This window comes from Marmota monax, unplaced genomic scaffold (assembly GCF_021218885.2).
Source record: "Marmota monax isolate L192 unplaced genomic scaffold, Marmota_monax_Labrador192_F-V1.1 WCK01_AAM20220418_F8-fsc00016, whole genome shotgun sequence".
NCBI classification, from domain to species: domain Eukaryota; kingdom Metazoa; phylum Chordata; class Mammalia; order Rodentia; family Sciuridae; genus Marmota; species Marmota monax.
The window spans coordinates 23,764,079-23,778,777 of record NW_026695209.1 but is presented as its reverse complement, the minus strand read 5'-3'; the positions used below and the strand labels follow the sequence as shown (position 1 = coordinate 23,778,777).

General features: G+C 43.0%; 1 protein-coding gene across 1 annotated transcript; it reads left to right on the top strand.

The window, feature by feature from the left end:
* Positions 1–3,334: 3,334 nt before the first annotated feature.
* Positions 3,335–4,657, top strand: LOC124083755 (uncharacterized). The gene has a single exon (XM_046430498.2). The coding sequence runs from the start codon at positions 3,335–3,337 to the stop codon at positions 4,655–4,657; it is 1,323 nt and encodes a 440-aa protein (XP_046286454.2).
* Positions 4,658–14,699: the final 10,042 nt, after the last annotated feature.

Below are 14,699 nucleotides of genomic sequence, written 5' to 3'. Positions count from 1 at the left end.
TTGAAAGATGACTAGAAGTTAAACTTGGGAAAGAATATAATATGGAATTCTCTTATTGAGTAATTTTTACTATATTGGGGATATAAATAAAATAATACTAAATATTTTAAATTATGTACTTGAAACACTCATTAGAAGAACACCTCGTTTAGCTCCATATTATCAAACTTATAAAATCAACACATCGTTGAATAAAAATGAGGGGATGCAACAACTACTATTATGTGAATTTAGCATCTGATCGAGTGCTGGGTACTTAGTTGGTATTTACTAAATATATGTTTAATGGACAAATGAATACACAGACAAATAAGTCCTTGAGTCTCTCACTTGTCTGATATTATTTATCTGTGTATGTGCGTAACATTATGTAAATGACATGGATATAAAGTTGATTTTCAAAGTTTAAAGACTGTAAATGAGCATATACCATTTTAAAGTTGCAAAGTATAAAAGTAATTTATTGTTTATTATCAAAAACTTCAGGAATTTTCATTTCATGATAAATGCCATATGGTAGAAAGCTTTAGGTCTATGTTCAGCATGCTGTGCATTACACAATTCTGAATTTTGGTGGGGGGAAACTGGGTCTCAAGATAATCTTTACATCCTAAAAAGACAAATGAAACAAATTACTTCAGGAAAAAGAATTCCTGTCCTCTTGTCTAGGGCAAGATACACACACACACAGTCGTATGAATCCCAGGACATGTGGTTTAGTTTGCTAAAAGCTACAATTATTTACATTTTCTTATGAAATCCTTTACTAGTAACAGATTTTGAATGCAAAATAGTAGATTTTTTTAAAAATTATCATTTTATCTTGTGCAGTAGTTACCTTTGCAAAGCAGTTTTGTTACAAGAATGTACCTGTCATGACTTTACAGGGAACATTAAGGCATCTTGTTCAAAACAATGATTGTAGATTAAAATTTCCCTTTTGATGCATGACCTACTCATACATAGTAATTATATTAAACTTTAACTGGAAGAAACTGAACCAGTAAGATAAAGCTACCTTTTGCATAATATTTCCACATAGCATAGAAACTTACTGTAATATATGTCAACAGCAAATAATTTTACATTCTTTGATATTTTATTTCAAAATACTGCTATTTACTTCATGGTTTTATTGTAAGTGATTATGCCAAATACTTAAATAACAACTGAATCTATATCACAAATTACTATTATAATGGATTTTTAAATTCAACTTATAAAATATGATTACCAGCAGCAATCAAGTAAGCAGAGTACATCCATAGATAATTCTCGTGTCAATCTATACATTCTGTTGTTTTCAATTAGATCGAGGGTCAGCAAATTTTTTCTGTAATGAACCAGATGAGTTGCTAAATATTTTAGGTTTTGTAGACCAAAATAGAAAATTGAGGATAGTATGTGGGTACATATAATCACAAGAAAACTATTTTGCTCTTCTTATAGATGAAAGTCAATGCATAATAATGAGTAATATTAGAGAATTATTAGTAAGATTTCATTTAATTAGGGTTCAAGTTTAGTCTTCCTCATCATAAATTATTGCAAATGCTCATGTGTTAATTTAGATCTGAAGTGAGATTTTATAGAATCCATCTTTGAAGATGCTTTTAATATATATACTAGCAAATAGTATTATTTTAGTCCAGTAGCATATGATTTTAATTGCACATATTTATTTTTTAGAAGATATTTGTAGAATTCTGCTTTTTTATGGTATTTGTCTCTTATAATGTCATTGCATTTCAGAGTAATCATTTCCAATATAAGCTTGTGTGGCAGCTTCTCAATTGGAAAGTTAAATGAGTTCTGAAATATGGAAATTTCCCTTGTCCTTGCATTAAGATGAGAAAAATGCTGTCAAATCTGCAGCTTGATTTTGCAAAATATACATAGTCTTTCAGCACAGCATCAGTTTAAACACATCTTGATAAATTCTACTTCTGTTTGTTTTGAATTAATGTTTTCTCAACTTTTTTAAAAAATTATTCTTTCCTATAATTGTTCCAAGCAGACTGTTCTTAGAAGATGTTTCTCTAGTCACTTCATACTCAAATTGACACCTCAGGTAAGTGAGCATCACTAGTAACATTATTCAAATCATTTTAAAAACATTGGAAATGATTTGCTTGTACTTGAGTTGGCTATTGTTGCAGCCCTTAATTCAGTCATCTCAAACAAACTGTTCTTGTGGAAAGGATGATCATCTTTTTAAAGATAAGATTGTAAAATCCATACATAGCTCTCTGGCAGAAAAACAAAACAGCAAGTTAGAGCTAGTCTACTGGCACTAATTTGTTGACACTTATACTATATGCTTATGATTCTGAAAGACATACAATTTTGGCATAGGTGTGCTATCACTAAAATGACTTAATAAAAATATATATAAACATATACACACACATATACTGTATATATACCAAATGTATATGACAGTGTTATTTTTGTGTAATTTGTTCTCTTGTTTTGTTCTTTTTGTATTTGAGTTCCAGTAAACATGGATACACATGAATATATTGTAGGACCTCAAGACCCAGGCCCAGCATTAGATGACCAAACCCCTAGGCCTCAAAGCTGCAAGACACATCCTCACCCAACCCCCATGTCAAAACCCCTCCAGCAGCATGTAGCACCTCAGGTGTTGCACAATGTTACCACAAGATGTTCCATGTAGATAACCCTAACGGGCCCCCTATCACAAGATGTTCCTTTTAGACAGTCCTACTGGTTAAACTTGAGAACTAGGTTTAAAAACAGGAACTGAAAGGACAGAATGCAATTTTATGGTTTTTCTGAGAACAAAAAGTTGAAAAACAAGTTTACCCTCCTAGGTGACTCAACTGCTGAATTCAGAGGGACCAATAGAAAGGCTGTTGCTGTGCTAAGCTAAGACCTAACCCACCTGTTCCATATAAAAGATCTATACCCCAAAGCCCGGTGTGCCAGCTCATCGAAGCTCCGGCTGAGGTTTTGCTGTGCACCCGCAGGCGCCTGTGTGAGAATAAACGCCTCCTGCTTTTTGCAGCCAGTGTCTCGTGTGGTTCATTCCGGGTTTGGGATCTGTGGATATTTCATTGTGGAGGTTCCACCGAGATCCAAGATCCCGGTTCCGGTTCCGATCCCGGTCCCTATCCGGAGGACACCCGACATCACTGGGAGGTAAGCTGGCCAGCTCAAACTGACTGTCTTGTTGTCCTGTTGGTTATCTGTTCTTTGTTCCGCGCAGCGTCTGTAAGACTATATGATCCTAGGCATAGTCATTTAGTATTCTGAGTATTCTGAGGCAGTTCTGTCATTTAGTATTCTGAGGCAGCTTGAGAAGGAGTTGATGAACTCGGACTTCTCCCCTGCCACCCTGGGAGACGTCCCAGGGATCAGAAGGGTCCATTTCTTTGGGGCCCCCGGTGTTTCCGAGGGTTACACCATTTTTTTAGGCGACAAAGAAGTACAAACTTCTCCCAGGCCATCTGATTTGTTCGGTTTCCACCGAAGCCGCGCAGTGATCTCACTGTTTGGTTTTGTTTTTGTGTCATTGTGTCTGTCTCTCTATTTCCTCTCTGAAAGTAACATGGGACAATCACTAACAACCCCTTTGAGCCTAACTCTAGATCATTGGCAAGACGTTCAAGATCGGGCAGACAACCTGTCCGTGGCAGTCAAAAAGAAAAAATGGAAAACTCTCTGTACTTCAGAATGGCCAACATTCAACACCAGCTGGCCAGCAGAAGGGACTTTTAATACTGATCTTATTTTCCAGGTGAAAACCCGAATCTTCACCCATGGTCCTCATGGACACCCTGACCAGATACCCTACATTGTTACCTGGGAGGACTTAGCCTCCAACCCCCCCCCTTGGGTTGCTCCTTTCTCTCCACCCAAACCCCCTCTCCGTCCTCCCCTTGAACCCTCTGCTCCCCTCATTCCACTTCCCCCTCCCCAAACCTCTCATCTTTACCCTGTTCTTAACAAATCTGAGACCTCAGTTAAAACAGGGACAACACCAAAGAAGGTTCTACCGCCGGAGGACTCAACTCTAATTGACTTGCTGACTGATGAGCCTCCTCCCTATCAGCCCCAGCCCTTACAAGCCCCTGAACCTGATCAAGCATCCTCCGAGGACGAGAACCAAGAAGGCCCAGTCGCCAATGCTCCCCCGGATCCTTCTCCCATGGTGGGACGGCTCCGGGGACGCCGGGATCACACCGCCTCAGGAGACACCTCCAGAGTTCTCCCCCTGCGACAGACGGGAGGCCCCAATGGCCAATATCAGTATTGGCCTTTTTCTGCCTCTGACCTCTATAACTGGAAAACCCATAACCCTTCCTTTTCTAAAGACCCTACAGCTCTAACCTCTTTGATTGAGTCTATCCTAGTAACTCATCAGCCAACATGGGATGACTGCCAGCAGCTCCTGCAAATTCTCCTCACTTCAGAGGAGAAACAAAAAGTTCTTTTGGAAGCTCGCAAAAATGTGCCAGGGGACGATGGGCATCCCACCCAACTCCCAAATTTGATTAATGAAGCTTTTCCTTTAACCCGGCCAAACTGGGACCATGCGACTGAAGCAGGTAGGGACCACCTACGTCTCTATCGCCAGTTACTCATAGCGGGTCTCCATGCAGCAGGGCGACGACCCACTAATTTGGCTTAGGTAAGACAGACTACCCAAGGGGCAACAGAAACCCCGACAGCATTTCTAGAAAGATTGAAAGAGGCATATCGGAGGTTTACTCCTTTTGATCCTGATAGCGAGGACCAAAAAGGAAATGTATCTATGGCTTTCATTTGGCAGTCCGCCCCAGATATCAGGTCTAAATTGCAGAGATTAGATAACTTGCAAGATTTTTCTCTGGCAGACTTACTGAAGGAAGCCGAAAAGATATATAACAAAAGAGAAACTCCAGAAGAACGAGAGGACAGGATCAGAAAGATGCAGGAAGAACGAGAACTTAAGCTTAGAGAGGAATCAGACAAAAAAGAAAGGGAAAGAGAACAAAGGCGTAACAGGGAACTAAGTAAAATATTGGCCACCGTAGTTCAGGCAGGACATCAGGGAAACAAAGTAAACAGGGACAGGGAGCAAAGCAGACCCCGTGTAGACCGAGATCAATGTGCCTACTGCAAGGAAAAAGGACACTGGGTAAAAGACTGCCCAAAGAGACCCCCCAACCCCAGGAGAGATACCAACCGGGCTCCCCGACTGCTAACATTAGATGAGGATTAGAGGAGTCAGGGCCAGGAGCTCCCCCCTGAGCCCCGGGTAACTCTACAAGTAGGGGAGCAACCTGTGACCTTCCTAGTGGATACCGGAGCCCAACACTCAGTGCTGACACAGACACCAGGACCCATGAGCCACAAAACGACGTGGGTCCAAGGTGCCACTGGGAGTAAACCCTACCGGTGGACCACCATGAGAGAAGTACACCTTGCCACAGGTAAGGTTTCTCATTCGTTCCTACATGTGCCTGACTGTCCGTATCCACTGTTGGGAAGAGACTTATTGGCTAAATTGAGAGCCCAAATTTATTTTAAAGATGGGGGCGTCTCCATCACGGGGCCAAACCAGACTCCATTACATATATTGACTTTCAAATTGGAAGACGAATATAAACTTTTTGACAAGCCCTCGGTACCTATGAAAGACATGGACTATTGGCTTAGTTCCTATCCGGAGGCCTGGGCTGAAACCGGAGGAATGGGATTGGCAAAACAACGGCCCCCAATAGTCATTCATCTGAAGGCCGCTGCTACTCCCATTAATATCAAACAATATCCTATGTCAAGAGAGGCCTATCAGGGCATCAAGCCGCATATCAAACGCCTCCTAGACCAAGGCATCCTAACACCTTGCCAATCGCCCTGGAACACCCCACTACTACCAGTTAAAAAGCCGGGGACTAATGATTACAGACCAGTCCAAGACTTAAGGGAAGTTAACAAGAGGGTATGCGATATCCACCCCACAGTGCCAAATCCTTACAATCTCCTTAGCACTTTGCCTCCTACTCATACTTGGTATACTGTTCTGGATCTGAAAGATGCTTTTTTCTGCCTAAGACTGTCTCCCCAAAGTCAGGCTCTCTTCGCATTTGAATGGAAAGATCCAGAAGGGGGAATCTCTGGACAGCTGACCTGGACGAGACTGCCACAAGGATTTAAAAACAGCCCAACACTCTTTGATGAGGCTTTGCATCAGGATTTGGCAGACTTCCATGTAAGGCACCCTTCCCTAATCATGCTCCAATATGTAGATGACATCTTGCTGGGTGCGACCTCCGAGGAAGATTGCCAGGCAGGTACGGAGAAATTATTGCAAACTTTGGGGCTACTAGGGTATAGGGCGTCAGCAAAGAAGGCCCAAATCTGTCAGACAAAAGTTACCTATCTGGGCTATGAACTCCATGATGGTCAACGATGGTTGACAACTGCCAGAAAAGAGACTATCTCAAGTATACCAACCCCCCAGAGTCCCAAGCAACTGCGGGAATTCCTGGGGACCGCAGGTTTCTGTAGACTCTGGATTCCTGGGTTTGCTGAGATAGCAGCCCCCTTGTATCTACTAACTAAGCAAGGTAACTCCTTTGCTTGGACTAAGGAACATCAATTGGCATTTGATAACATCAAATTGGCTCTTCTGTCAGCCCCTGCTTTGGGCTTACCGGACATTACCAAGCCCTTTGATCTGTTTATAGATGAAAAACGGGGATATGCAAAAGGGGTTTTAACCCAAAAACTAGGGCCCTGGAGGCGACCTATAGCCTACCTGTCAAAGAAATTAGATCCAGTGGCAGCAGGATGGCCACCATGCCTCCGGATGATTGCAGCTGTGGCTCTGCTGATTAAGGATACCACTAAACTGACTTTGGGACAGCCATTAACCCTGTTAACCCCTCATGCCATCGAAACTGTGATTCGCCAGCCGCCTGATTGCTGGATGTCAAATGCCCGACTCACCCATTACCAGTCTTTGTTATTGGACACCGACCGAATTCAGTTTGGTCCCATGGTGACGCTGAATCCAGCGACCCTCCTGCCGCTCCCAGGAAAAGCCGATCCTCACAACTGTCAGCAGATTCTTGCAGAGACACAGGGAACCCGGCCGGACCTCACCGACCAACCGATGAAGGATGTGGAGCTGGTCTGGTACACAGATGGAAGCAGTTATCTGCTCAATGGAGAACGACGAGCAGGAGCAGCTGTCACCACCGAATCTGAGGTAATATGGGCGAGTGCACTTCCGGGCGGAACATCAGCTCAGCGGGCAGAACTGATAGCGCTGACTCAAGCGTTAAAGTTGGCAGAGGGGAAGAAACTAAACGTGTACACTGACAGTAGATATGCCTTTGCTACTGCTCACATACACGGAGAAATTTACAGACGCCGGGGTCTACTAAGCTCAGAAGGAAAAGAGATCAAAAATAAGGCTGAAATATTAGCCTTACTTAAAGCTTTATTCTTGCCTAAAAAGTTAAGTATCATGCATTGCCCCGGTCATCAAAAAGGTAATACTCCAGAGGCCAAAGGGAACAGATTAGCAGATGAAACGGCCAAGAAAGCAGCCCTAGGGCCACAGCTTTTGATAGTGACTCTATTGCCCCAACGAGTAGACCCACCACATGATGACCATGAAGAACACTGGGTCTATGAAGATAAAGATTTAGATGCCATACAAAAACTGGGGGCCACTTATGACCCCGAAAAAAATGTCTGGAAATATCAAGGAAAGACTATCATGCCCCTCAAAAATTCAAAACAATTAGTAAAGTCCCTACACAGACTAACACACCTTGGGGCTAAAAAGATGAAGGAGCTCTTAGAGCGTGGGGAAGGTACTTTATATCTTCCAAACAGGGATCAACTTCTGCGCCAAGAAGCAGAAAACTGTCAAGCATGTGCCCAGGTAAATGCTGGTAAGATCAAAATTGGAACAGGGATCCGGGTAAAAGGCCATAAGCCCGGAACCCATTGGGAAATAGACTTCACTGAAATTAAACCTGGTATGTATGGCTACAAATATCTTCTGGTTTTTGTTGACACTTTCTCTGGATGGACCGAGGCATTCCCAACTCGGCATGAGACTGCTAAGGTGGTTGCAAAGAAATTACTGGAAGAAATCTTTCCCAGGTATGGAGTACCCGGGACCATTGGGTCAGATAACGGGCCTGCCTTTGTCTCCCAGGTAAGTCAGATGGTGGCCAATACATTGGGGATTAATTGGAAATTACATTGTGCTTATAGACCCCAAAGTTCAGGACAGGTAGAAAGGATGAATAGAACCATCAAGGAGACTCTAACTAAATTAACACTTGAAACTGGCACTAGAGACTGGGTACAACTCCTACCTTTAGCTTTATACCGGGCCCGAAACACCCCAGGCCCACAGGGGCTAACCCCATTTGAGTTTGTACGGTGCACCACCATCTGCTGTTAACTTTTATGAAACTGAAACTTATGCCTCCCTCACCCCATCTATGCAGACTCATTTGCGTGCCTTGCAGTTGGTCCAGAACGAGGTTTGGAAGCCTCTAGCCGCAGCATACAAGGAGGAACTCAAAACCCCCTCGCTGCCACATCCCTTCAAAGTCGGAGACACCGTCTGGGTACGCAGGCACCAGAGCAAGAACCTCGAACCGCGGTGGAAAGGACCTTACACCATCCTGCTGACCACTCCCACTGCAATCAAAGTGGACGGCATCACCGCTTGGATCCACGCTTCCCACGTGAAAGCTGCACATCCGCAGGAGCCCACAGACGCCTCTCTGGATCCAGAATGGAAACTGCAACGCACCCAAAACCCGCTAAAGATAAGACTTACACGTTGTTAATCACTCTTGCTCTCTATGCTACTCCCCTCGTCCTAGGTAGTAATCCCCATACCCCCATGAAGTTGACTTGGCAGGTGTATTCCGAAACCGGAAAAATAATTTGGTCTATTACAGCAGCCCACATCCCTGGCACATGGTGGCCTATTTTGACCCCAGACTTTTGTCAACTAGCCGCTGAATCAGACTCTTGGGATATTCCCGGCAACTCACATGACCTCAGTACTTATTGTTCTACCCCCATAACGAGATGCAGACTGGGTCAACATGACTTTTACGTTTGTCCCAAAGAAGGGAGAAACCGAACCCAAGCACATAGATGTGGAAATTATAAAACATACTTTTGCTCCTCCTGGGGCTGTGAAACTACAGGGGACGCTCACTGGAAACCTTCTTCTGATAAGGAATTCATAACAATACTCAAAAACTTCACTCCCCATGGTACGCGCCCCTCTGATTGCTATCCCCCCCCCCTACATCTTACTACCAAGGGGACAAATCATTGCCCTTACGGATACAGTTTACAGAAAAAGGAAAAGAACAGCTAGATCCCTGGCTCACTGGGAGAACATGGGGCCTTAGATGGTTTATGAAAGGAGATGATCTCGGTGTAATTCTCAGAATCAAATTATCTCTAACCCCAATTTTGATGAGCCCAATAGGACCTAATCCTGTTCTTGGGGACCAAAGAGCTCCCTCAGTTCCCAGACAATCAAAAAGTCCGCCCAAAGTACCTCCCAGTGAGCCACCCATGTCTCAAATTGTAACCATAGACTGTCAAACCTCTAGTTACTCCCCCAAACCCACACTCCCTGAAACCGAAAACCGATTGTTAGATTTGATTCAAGGAGCCTTTTATGCCCTCAATGCCACCAACCCAGACCGCACCCGGGAATGTTGGCTCTGTCTCACCTTCGGCCCACCCTACTATGAAGGAATAGCAATAATGTCTGACTGGAACAGTAACATAAACCCTGATCCTAAATGTATGTCCCTGCCCGGCTATAAACTCACCATCACTGAAGTTTCAGGACAAGGGATCTGTGTAGGAAATATACCCCTGTCACATCAACCTCTCTGTAACACCACCCTCCTGACAAATGGCTCACAAAATAACTATTTGTGGGGTCCCCCCGGAACTTATTGGGCCTGCAACATTGGACTGACCCCCTGTATTTCCACGGCAATCCTCAATGCCTCCACTGATTTTTGTGTGTTAGTCCGAATCTACCCACGACTATTCTATTATTCCTCAGAGGAATTTGAAGGACATTTCATGGGCAGGATTCGATACACCCGAGAGCCTATCAGCCTTACCCTGGCAGTCTTGTTAGGAGCAGGAGTATTGGCAGGAATTGGGACTGGGGCTGCAGCTCTGGTTGAGGGCCCCCGACAGCTAGGGATTCTAGAAGCTGCAATCCAACAAGACCTAAGAGCAATAGAAACCTCTGTAACTGCTTTAGAAAAATCCCTAACCTCCTTATCAGAAGTTGTCTTGCAGAATAGACGAGGTCTGGACCTATTATTCTTGAAGGAGGGAGGACTTTGTACAGCCTTAAAAGAAAACTGTTGCTTTTACACCGATCACACAGGGGTAGTAAGGGAGTCTATGACAAAGCTTAGAGAAAGACTAGATGCAAGGGAAAGGTCTCTGCAAAGCTCCCAAAGTTGGTTTGAAAGCTGGTTTAATAACTCCCCTTGGTTAACTACTATATTATCTACTGTAGCCGGTCCCTTAATTGTATTGCTGCTGATCTTAACATTTGGGCCCTGCATATTTAACAAATTAATGCAATTTATAAAAGAAAGATTGTCTGTAATTCAAACTATGGTACTCGCGCAGCAATATCAAGTACTCCCACAGCACCCTGAACCATCAGCTGAGCAAATACCGGACTCTGAGCAGGTAGATCAATGGATATAAGATTATATCCCGGATAAAGAAAAAGGGGGGAATGTAGGACCTCAAGACCCAGGCCCAGCATTAGATGACCAAACCCCTAGGCCTCAAAGCTGCAAGACACATCCTCACCCAACCCCCATGTCAAAACCCCTCCAGCAGCATGTAGCACCTCAGGTGTTGCACAATGTTACCACAAGATGTTCCATGTAGATAACCCTAACGGGCCCCCTATCACAAGATGTTCCTTTTAGACAGTCCTACTGGTTAAACTTGAGAACTAGGTTTAAAAACAGGAACTGAAAGGACAGAATGCAATTTTATGGTTTTTCTGAGAACAAAAAGTTGAAAAACAAGTTTACCCCCCTAGGTGACTCAACTGCTGAATTCAGAGGGACCAATAGAAAGGCTGTTGCTGTGCTAAGCTAAGACCTAACCCACCTGTTCCATATAAAAGATCTATACCCCAAAGCCCGGTGTGCCAGCTCATCGAAGCTCCGGCTGAGGTTTTGCTGTGCACCCGCAGGCGCCTGTGTGAGAATAAACGCCTCCTGCTTTTTGCAGCCAGTGTCTCGTGTGGTTCATTCCGGGTTTGGGATCTGTGGATATTTCAATATAAATCATGAAACTTCTCAATGGAATAGGATTATCCATTGTAATTAACACACCACTAACAAGTCAGTTACTAAAGCTATGGAAATTTTGAGCCAAATATTACATACATTTGAAAGTAAAATGCTTGTTAAATAAATTCTGCTTCAAAAGGTAATAGTCAACACTCAAATCTTCTTAATTGCTACATTTTGTTCTTATCTTTATCTTTGTAAGATTTCTTTGGAAACTTACAAAGTTGTGCAATTATAAATCTCTTCCCAAATCTGTGTTTAATGACTACATATTGTAGCTTAAAATTGACTGTGATGGATATTTAAACACTGAAATGGGCAATTCCTACTAATCAGGACATGAGTTATAGTTTTGTTGATGATCTAGACTTATGAAATTCATGGAGTAAATGCTAATAATGCAGATTCGATGTAAATGTCTGTTAGAGCCGTAGCTGTTACTTTAACAAAAATATTTGAAAATTTTTGTGTAAATCAGCACAGAAGCAACTCAAATCATAGAATGAAGCTCTGATTTTCATCTGTGTTGTTTCAACTTCCCTTGCTTGTTAGTACACTGGAGAGTTTCTGCAGACTTGTCATTGATCATTCCCTATCCTATCTCTCTCCCTGAAGCTGCCTGACTGGACTTTGCCAGACCATCCCAGTGTGACTTTGATCTTAAATAAACTACTCTGCAGAAGAAATGGGAAAGCACAAAACGCTTGCGTACGCCACATCCAGAGCTCAGTGGGCCTCTGTAAATTCCAGCTTACAGAACGTGGCACTAAGAATTCAACTTCAGATTGATAAATGCGCATCGGGGTCGGTTTCTCCACACGCCCCACCCCCCCACCTTGGTGGGGAGGCGCATTCTCCTCCTTCCTGCAGAGCCAGGTTGTCTTTTATGTCATTCCCTAACACTGAGATAGGCTGCATGTTAAGTTCAAATCAGCCTTTGACCCAGGGAGTGTCCTCAGTGAGGCCTGGTGGAGCTTGGCAGGGGATCTCGGCGAGGAAGGAAAGCAAGGGCATCTGAGCAGGGGGCAGATCCCCTGCAGACCCTTGGCTCACTCTCCAGCACCCCTTACTGAGCGGATCCTGTAGCTGGGTCTTGCCTATGAGATCAGGTGCCTCCTTCAGTTTAATCTCAGGCCCTTTCTCTTCCCAGAGCGCAGTCTTTTTCCTGGGAGCCAGGTTCCTCAGAGCGGAACGCATGCTGGCTAGGGGACATCTCAGCTGCTACGGACCCAGGTGTCCCAGCCCTTAAGCGAAGGGTTCCAGAGCTGCCGGCGCCACACCGAAAGCTTGCATCTTATGGATGATGGGTGCTTGTTGCGGAGCTGCTCCCAAGTTGCGTGGGTTTAGCAGCTCTGAGAACTTGTTTTACGTCCCCCAGCGGAAAGATAAATTAATCAGATTCGTTGGCTTGGTTCTCCAGTAGGGTCTGAGCTGTGGGGACTCCCAGGAACCAGCGTGGGGATCCCAGCTCCAGATCGTCTTTGTGCAGGGCGATCCTCAGACAGGTCCTCCCACATGAGCGACCTGCGGTTCCTCTTGTCTTCCTTTAAAGGACCAGCTGGCAGAAACCCGTGGGTTGTGTGGAGTCCTGGGGTCTAAAGCTGGCTGTAGGAGCCCGGGGATGTGGTTCTGAGGCTTGCAACAACCATTTTGTGGCTTCTTCTTCCCATCCCTAGGAGCCATTCTTTAAAGGAACTTCCTCAAAATGAAGTCCATTATCTATCCTTTTGTACCATTAAAGTAAGTGAAATATTCACCATTAAATTAGTTCAAAATATCTTCAGTGTTAATGTTTAATAGTCAAGATTGTTGATGGCTCTTGCCAGCTCTTGTGTGTAAGAGTGTGAAAAGCAGTACAACTTCTCTGGATAATAATTTGACTATGTAAACAATTAAAAAAATACTCTTGGATTTGATTCGTCTATTTCTCAGATCTCTATAAAAATACATGAAATATTTACATATAATATCTTCATCACAATATTATTTATAAAAGACATGAAAAACAACTGGAATTAGTTAACTGTGTTACATACATCTAACCAAACATAAGTTGTCATTAAAAGGTTGAACAGCTATGAATCAAAGAAAAGGGCAAGTGAGAAAACTTCATAAAGACCCCTGTTTCCCAGAGTATCCGTGGATTTTTTTTAAAGAGATTTGATAAAGGGTTAATTTATATATGACAAGAGTATCACAGATTAAAAAATTAAATACTATGTGAAAAATGTCAAAAAAATATGAATATAGATTTCTTAAAAAATTTTTGAGTGTACATAAATAAAAATACATACATTCCATAAATATTAAATTAGGTTCTTGATTTCACAGATCAAATTGTTAATATCAGTAAAGCACTATATTAATGCCAATAGCACTCCCAAACACTCTGCATATTGTGAAAGCCATTCTGGAGGGCAAAATAACGAGTTAATATTTATTGTCTGCCTGGTGTGGAGGAGGGTGCTTTATAGGCACAGGGCAAGAGGAGAAGGGTGTTGCCATCAGTTCTCCAAGAAGATATTGTCTGCATTTGGAGTTTTCACATGTGGACAGAATTTGCCTTCTTTTTCGGCTAATATGAGTCACCTGTCTTGCTCTGACTAGAGGGGTATGGGCAGATAGGACGATTCAATTTGAGGCTTCAAACAGTGTTCTATGAGAGCTAGTAGTGTAGCTTAGTGGTCAAGCACTTGGCTAGCACTTCATGAGGCCCTGAGTTGGATTCCCAACACACACACACACACACAAAGCGAGCTGTGTTCTGCTTGTCCTATTATGTTTATGAGTTGCCCCATGAGAAGAGTACGTCTTTGGAGCCACTCTTCAAAATTTTAGTCTGAGCTTTTGAATAAAAAGCAGACCAGACAAGCCCAGGAGAAAGCATACCAATCAACAGAACTGCAGTTAAATAGCTAAACTTTATTAACATGAGCCCCTAAAAATTGGAGGTGTTTTATTAGGTGTGGTTAGTGCAACAAAACCTGCTTGATACACATTCAAAGGGAAGAAATGCCCCAGCTAAATGCAGTAAGCGCTCTCCATGCCATCCCATTAAAACACCATATATAGTAAATGAATAAAAATAGTTCTAATCCCTGACTATACAGAGAAGTGGGATGAATATGTGCATTCGACAAATAATCACATAAATATATCATATGAATTTTTGTAAGTGTTAGACAAGACAATTGGAAAACCATAGGGTATGAAGAAAACAGAAGGAATTGATTACAATTGGGAATTTTGACTGGAGTTAATTTTAATTGAAAGGTAAAGAACAAGAAGAAAAACAAGTCAGTATGAAGGAACAAAATGAGCAGAAAAGGAGCCTGGGTGCTTGAG

What these genes read in the sequence shown, in the direction of transcription:
- LOC124083755 (XM_046430498.2), top strand. Translation starts at nt 3,335, where the DNA reads ATGAACTCGGACTTCTCCCCTGCCACCCTGGGAGACGTCCCAGGGATC.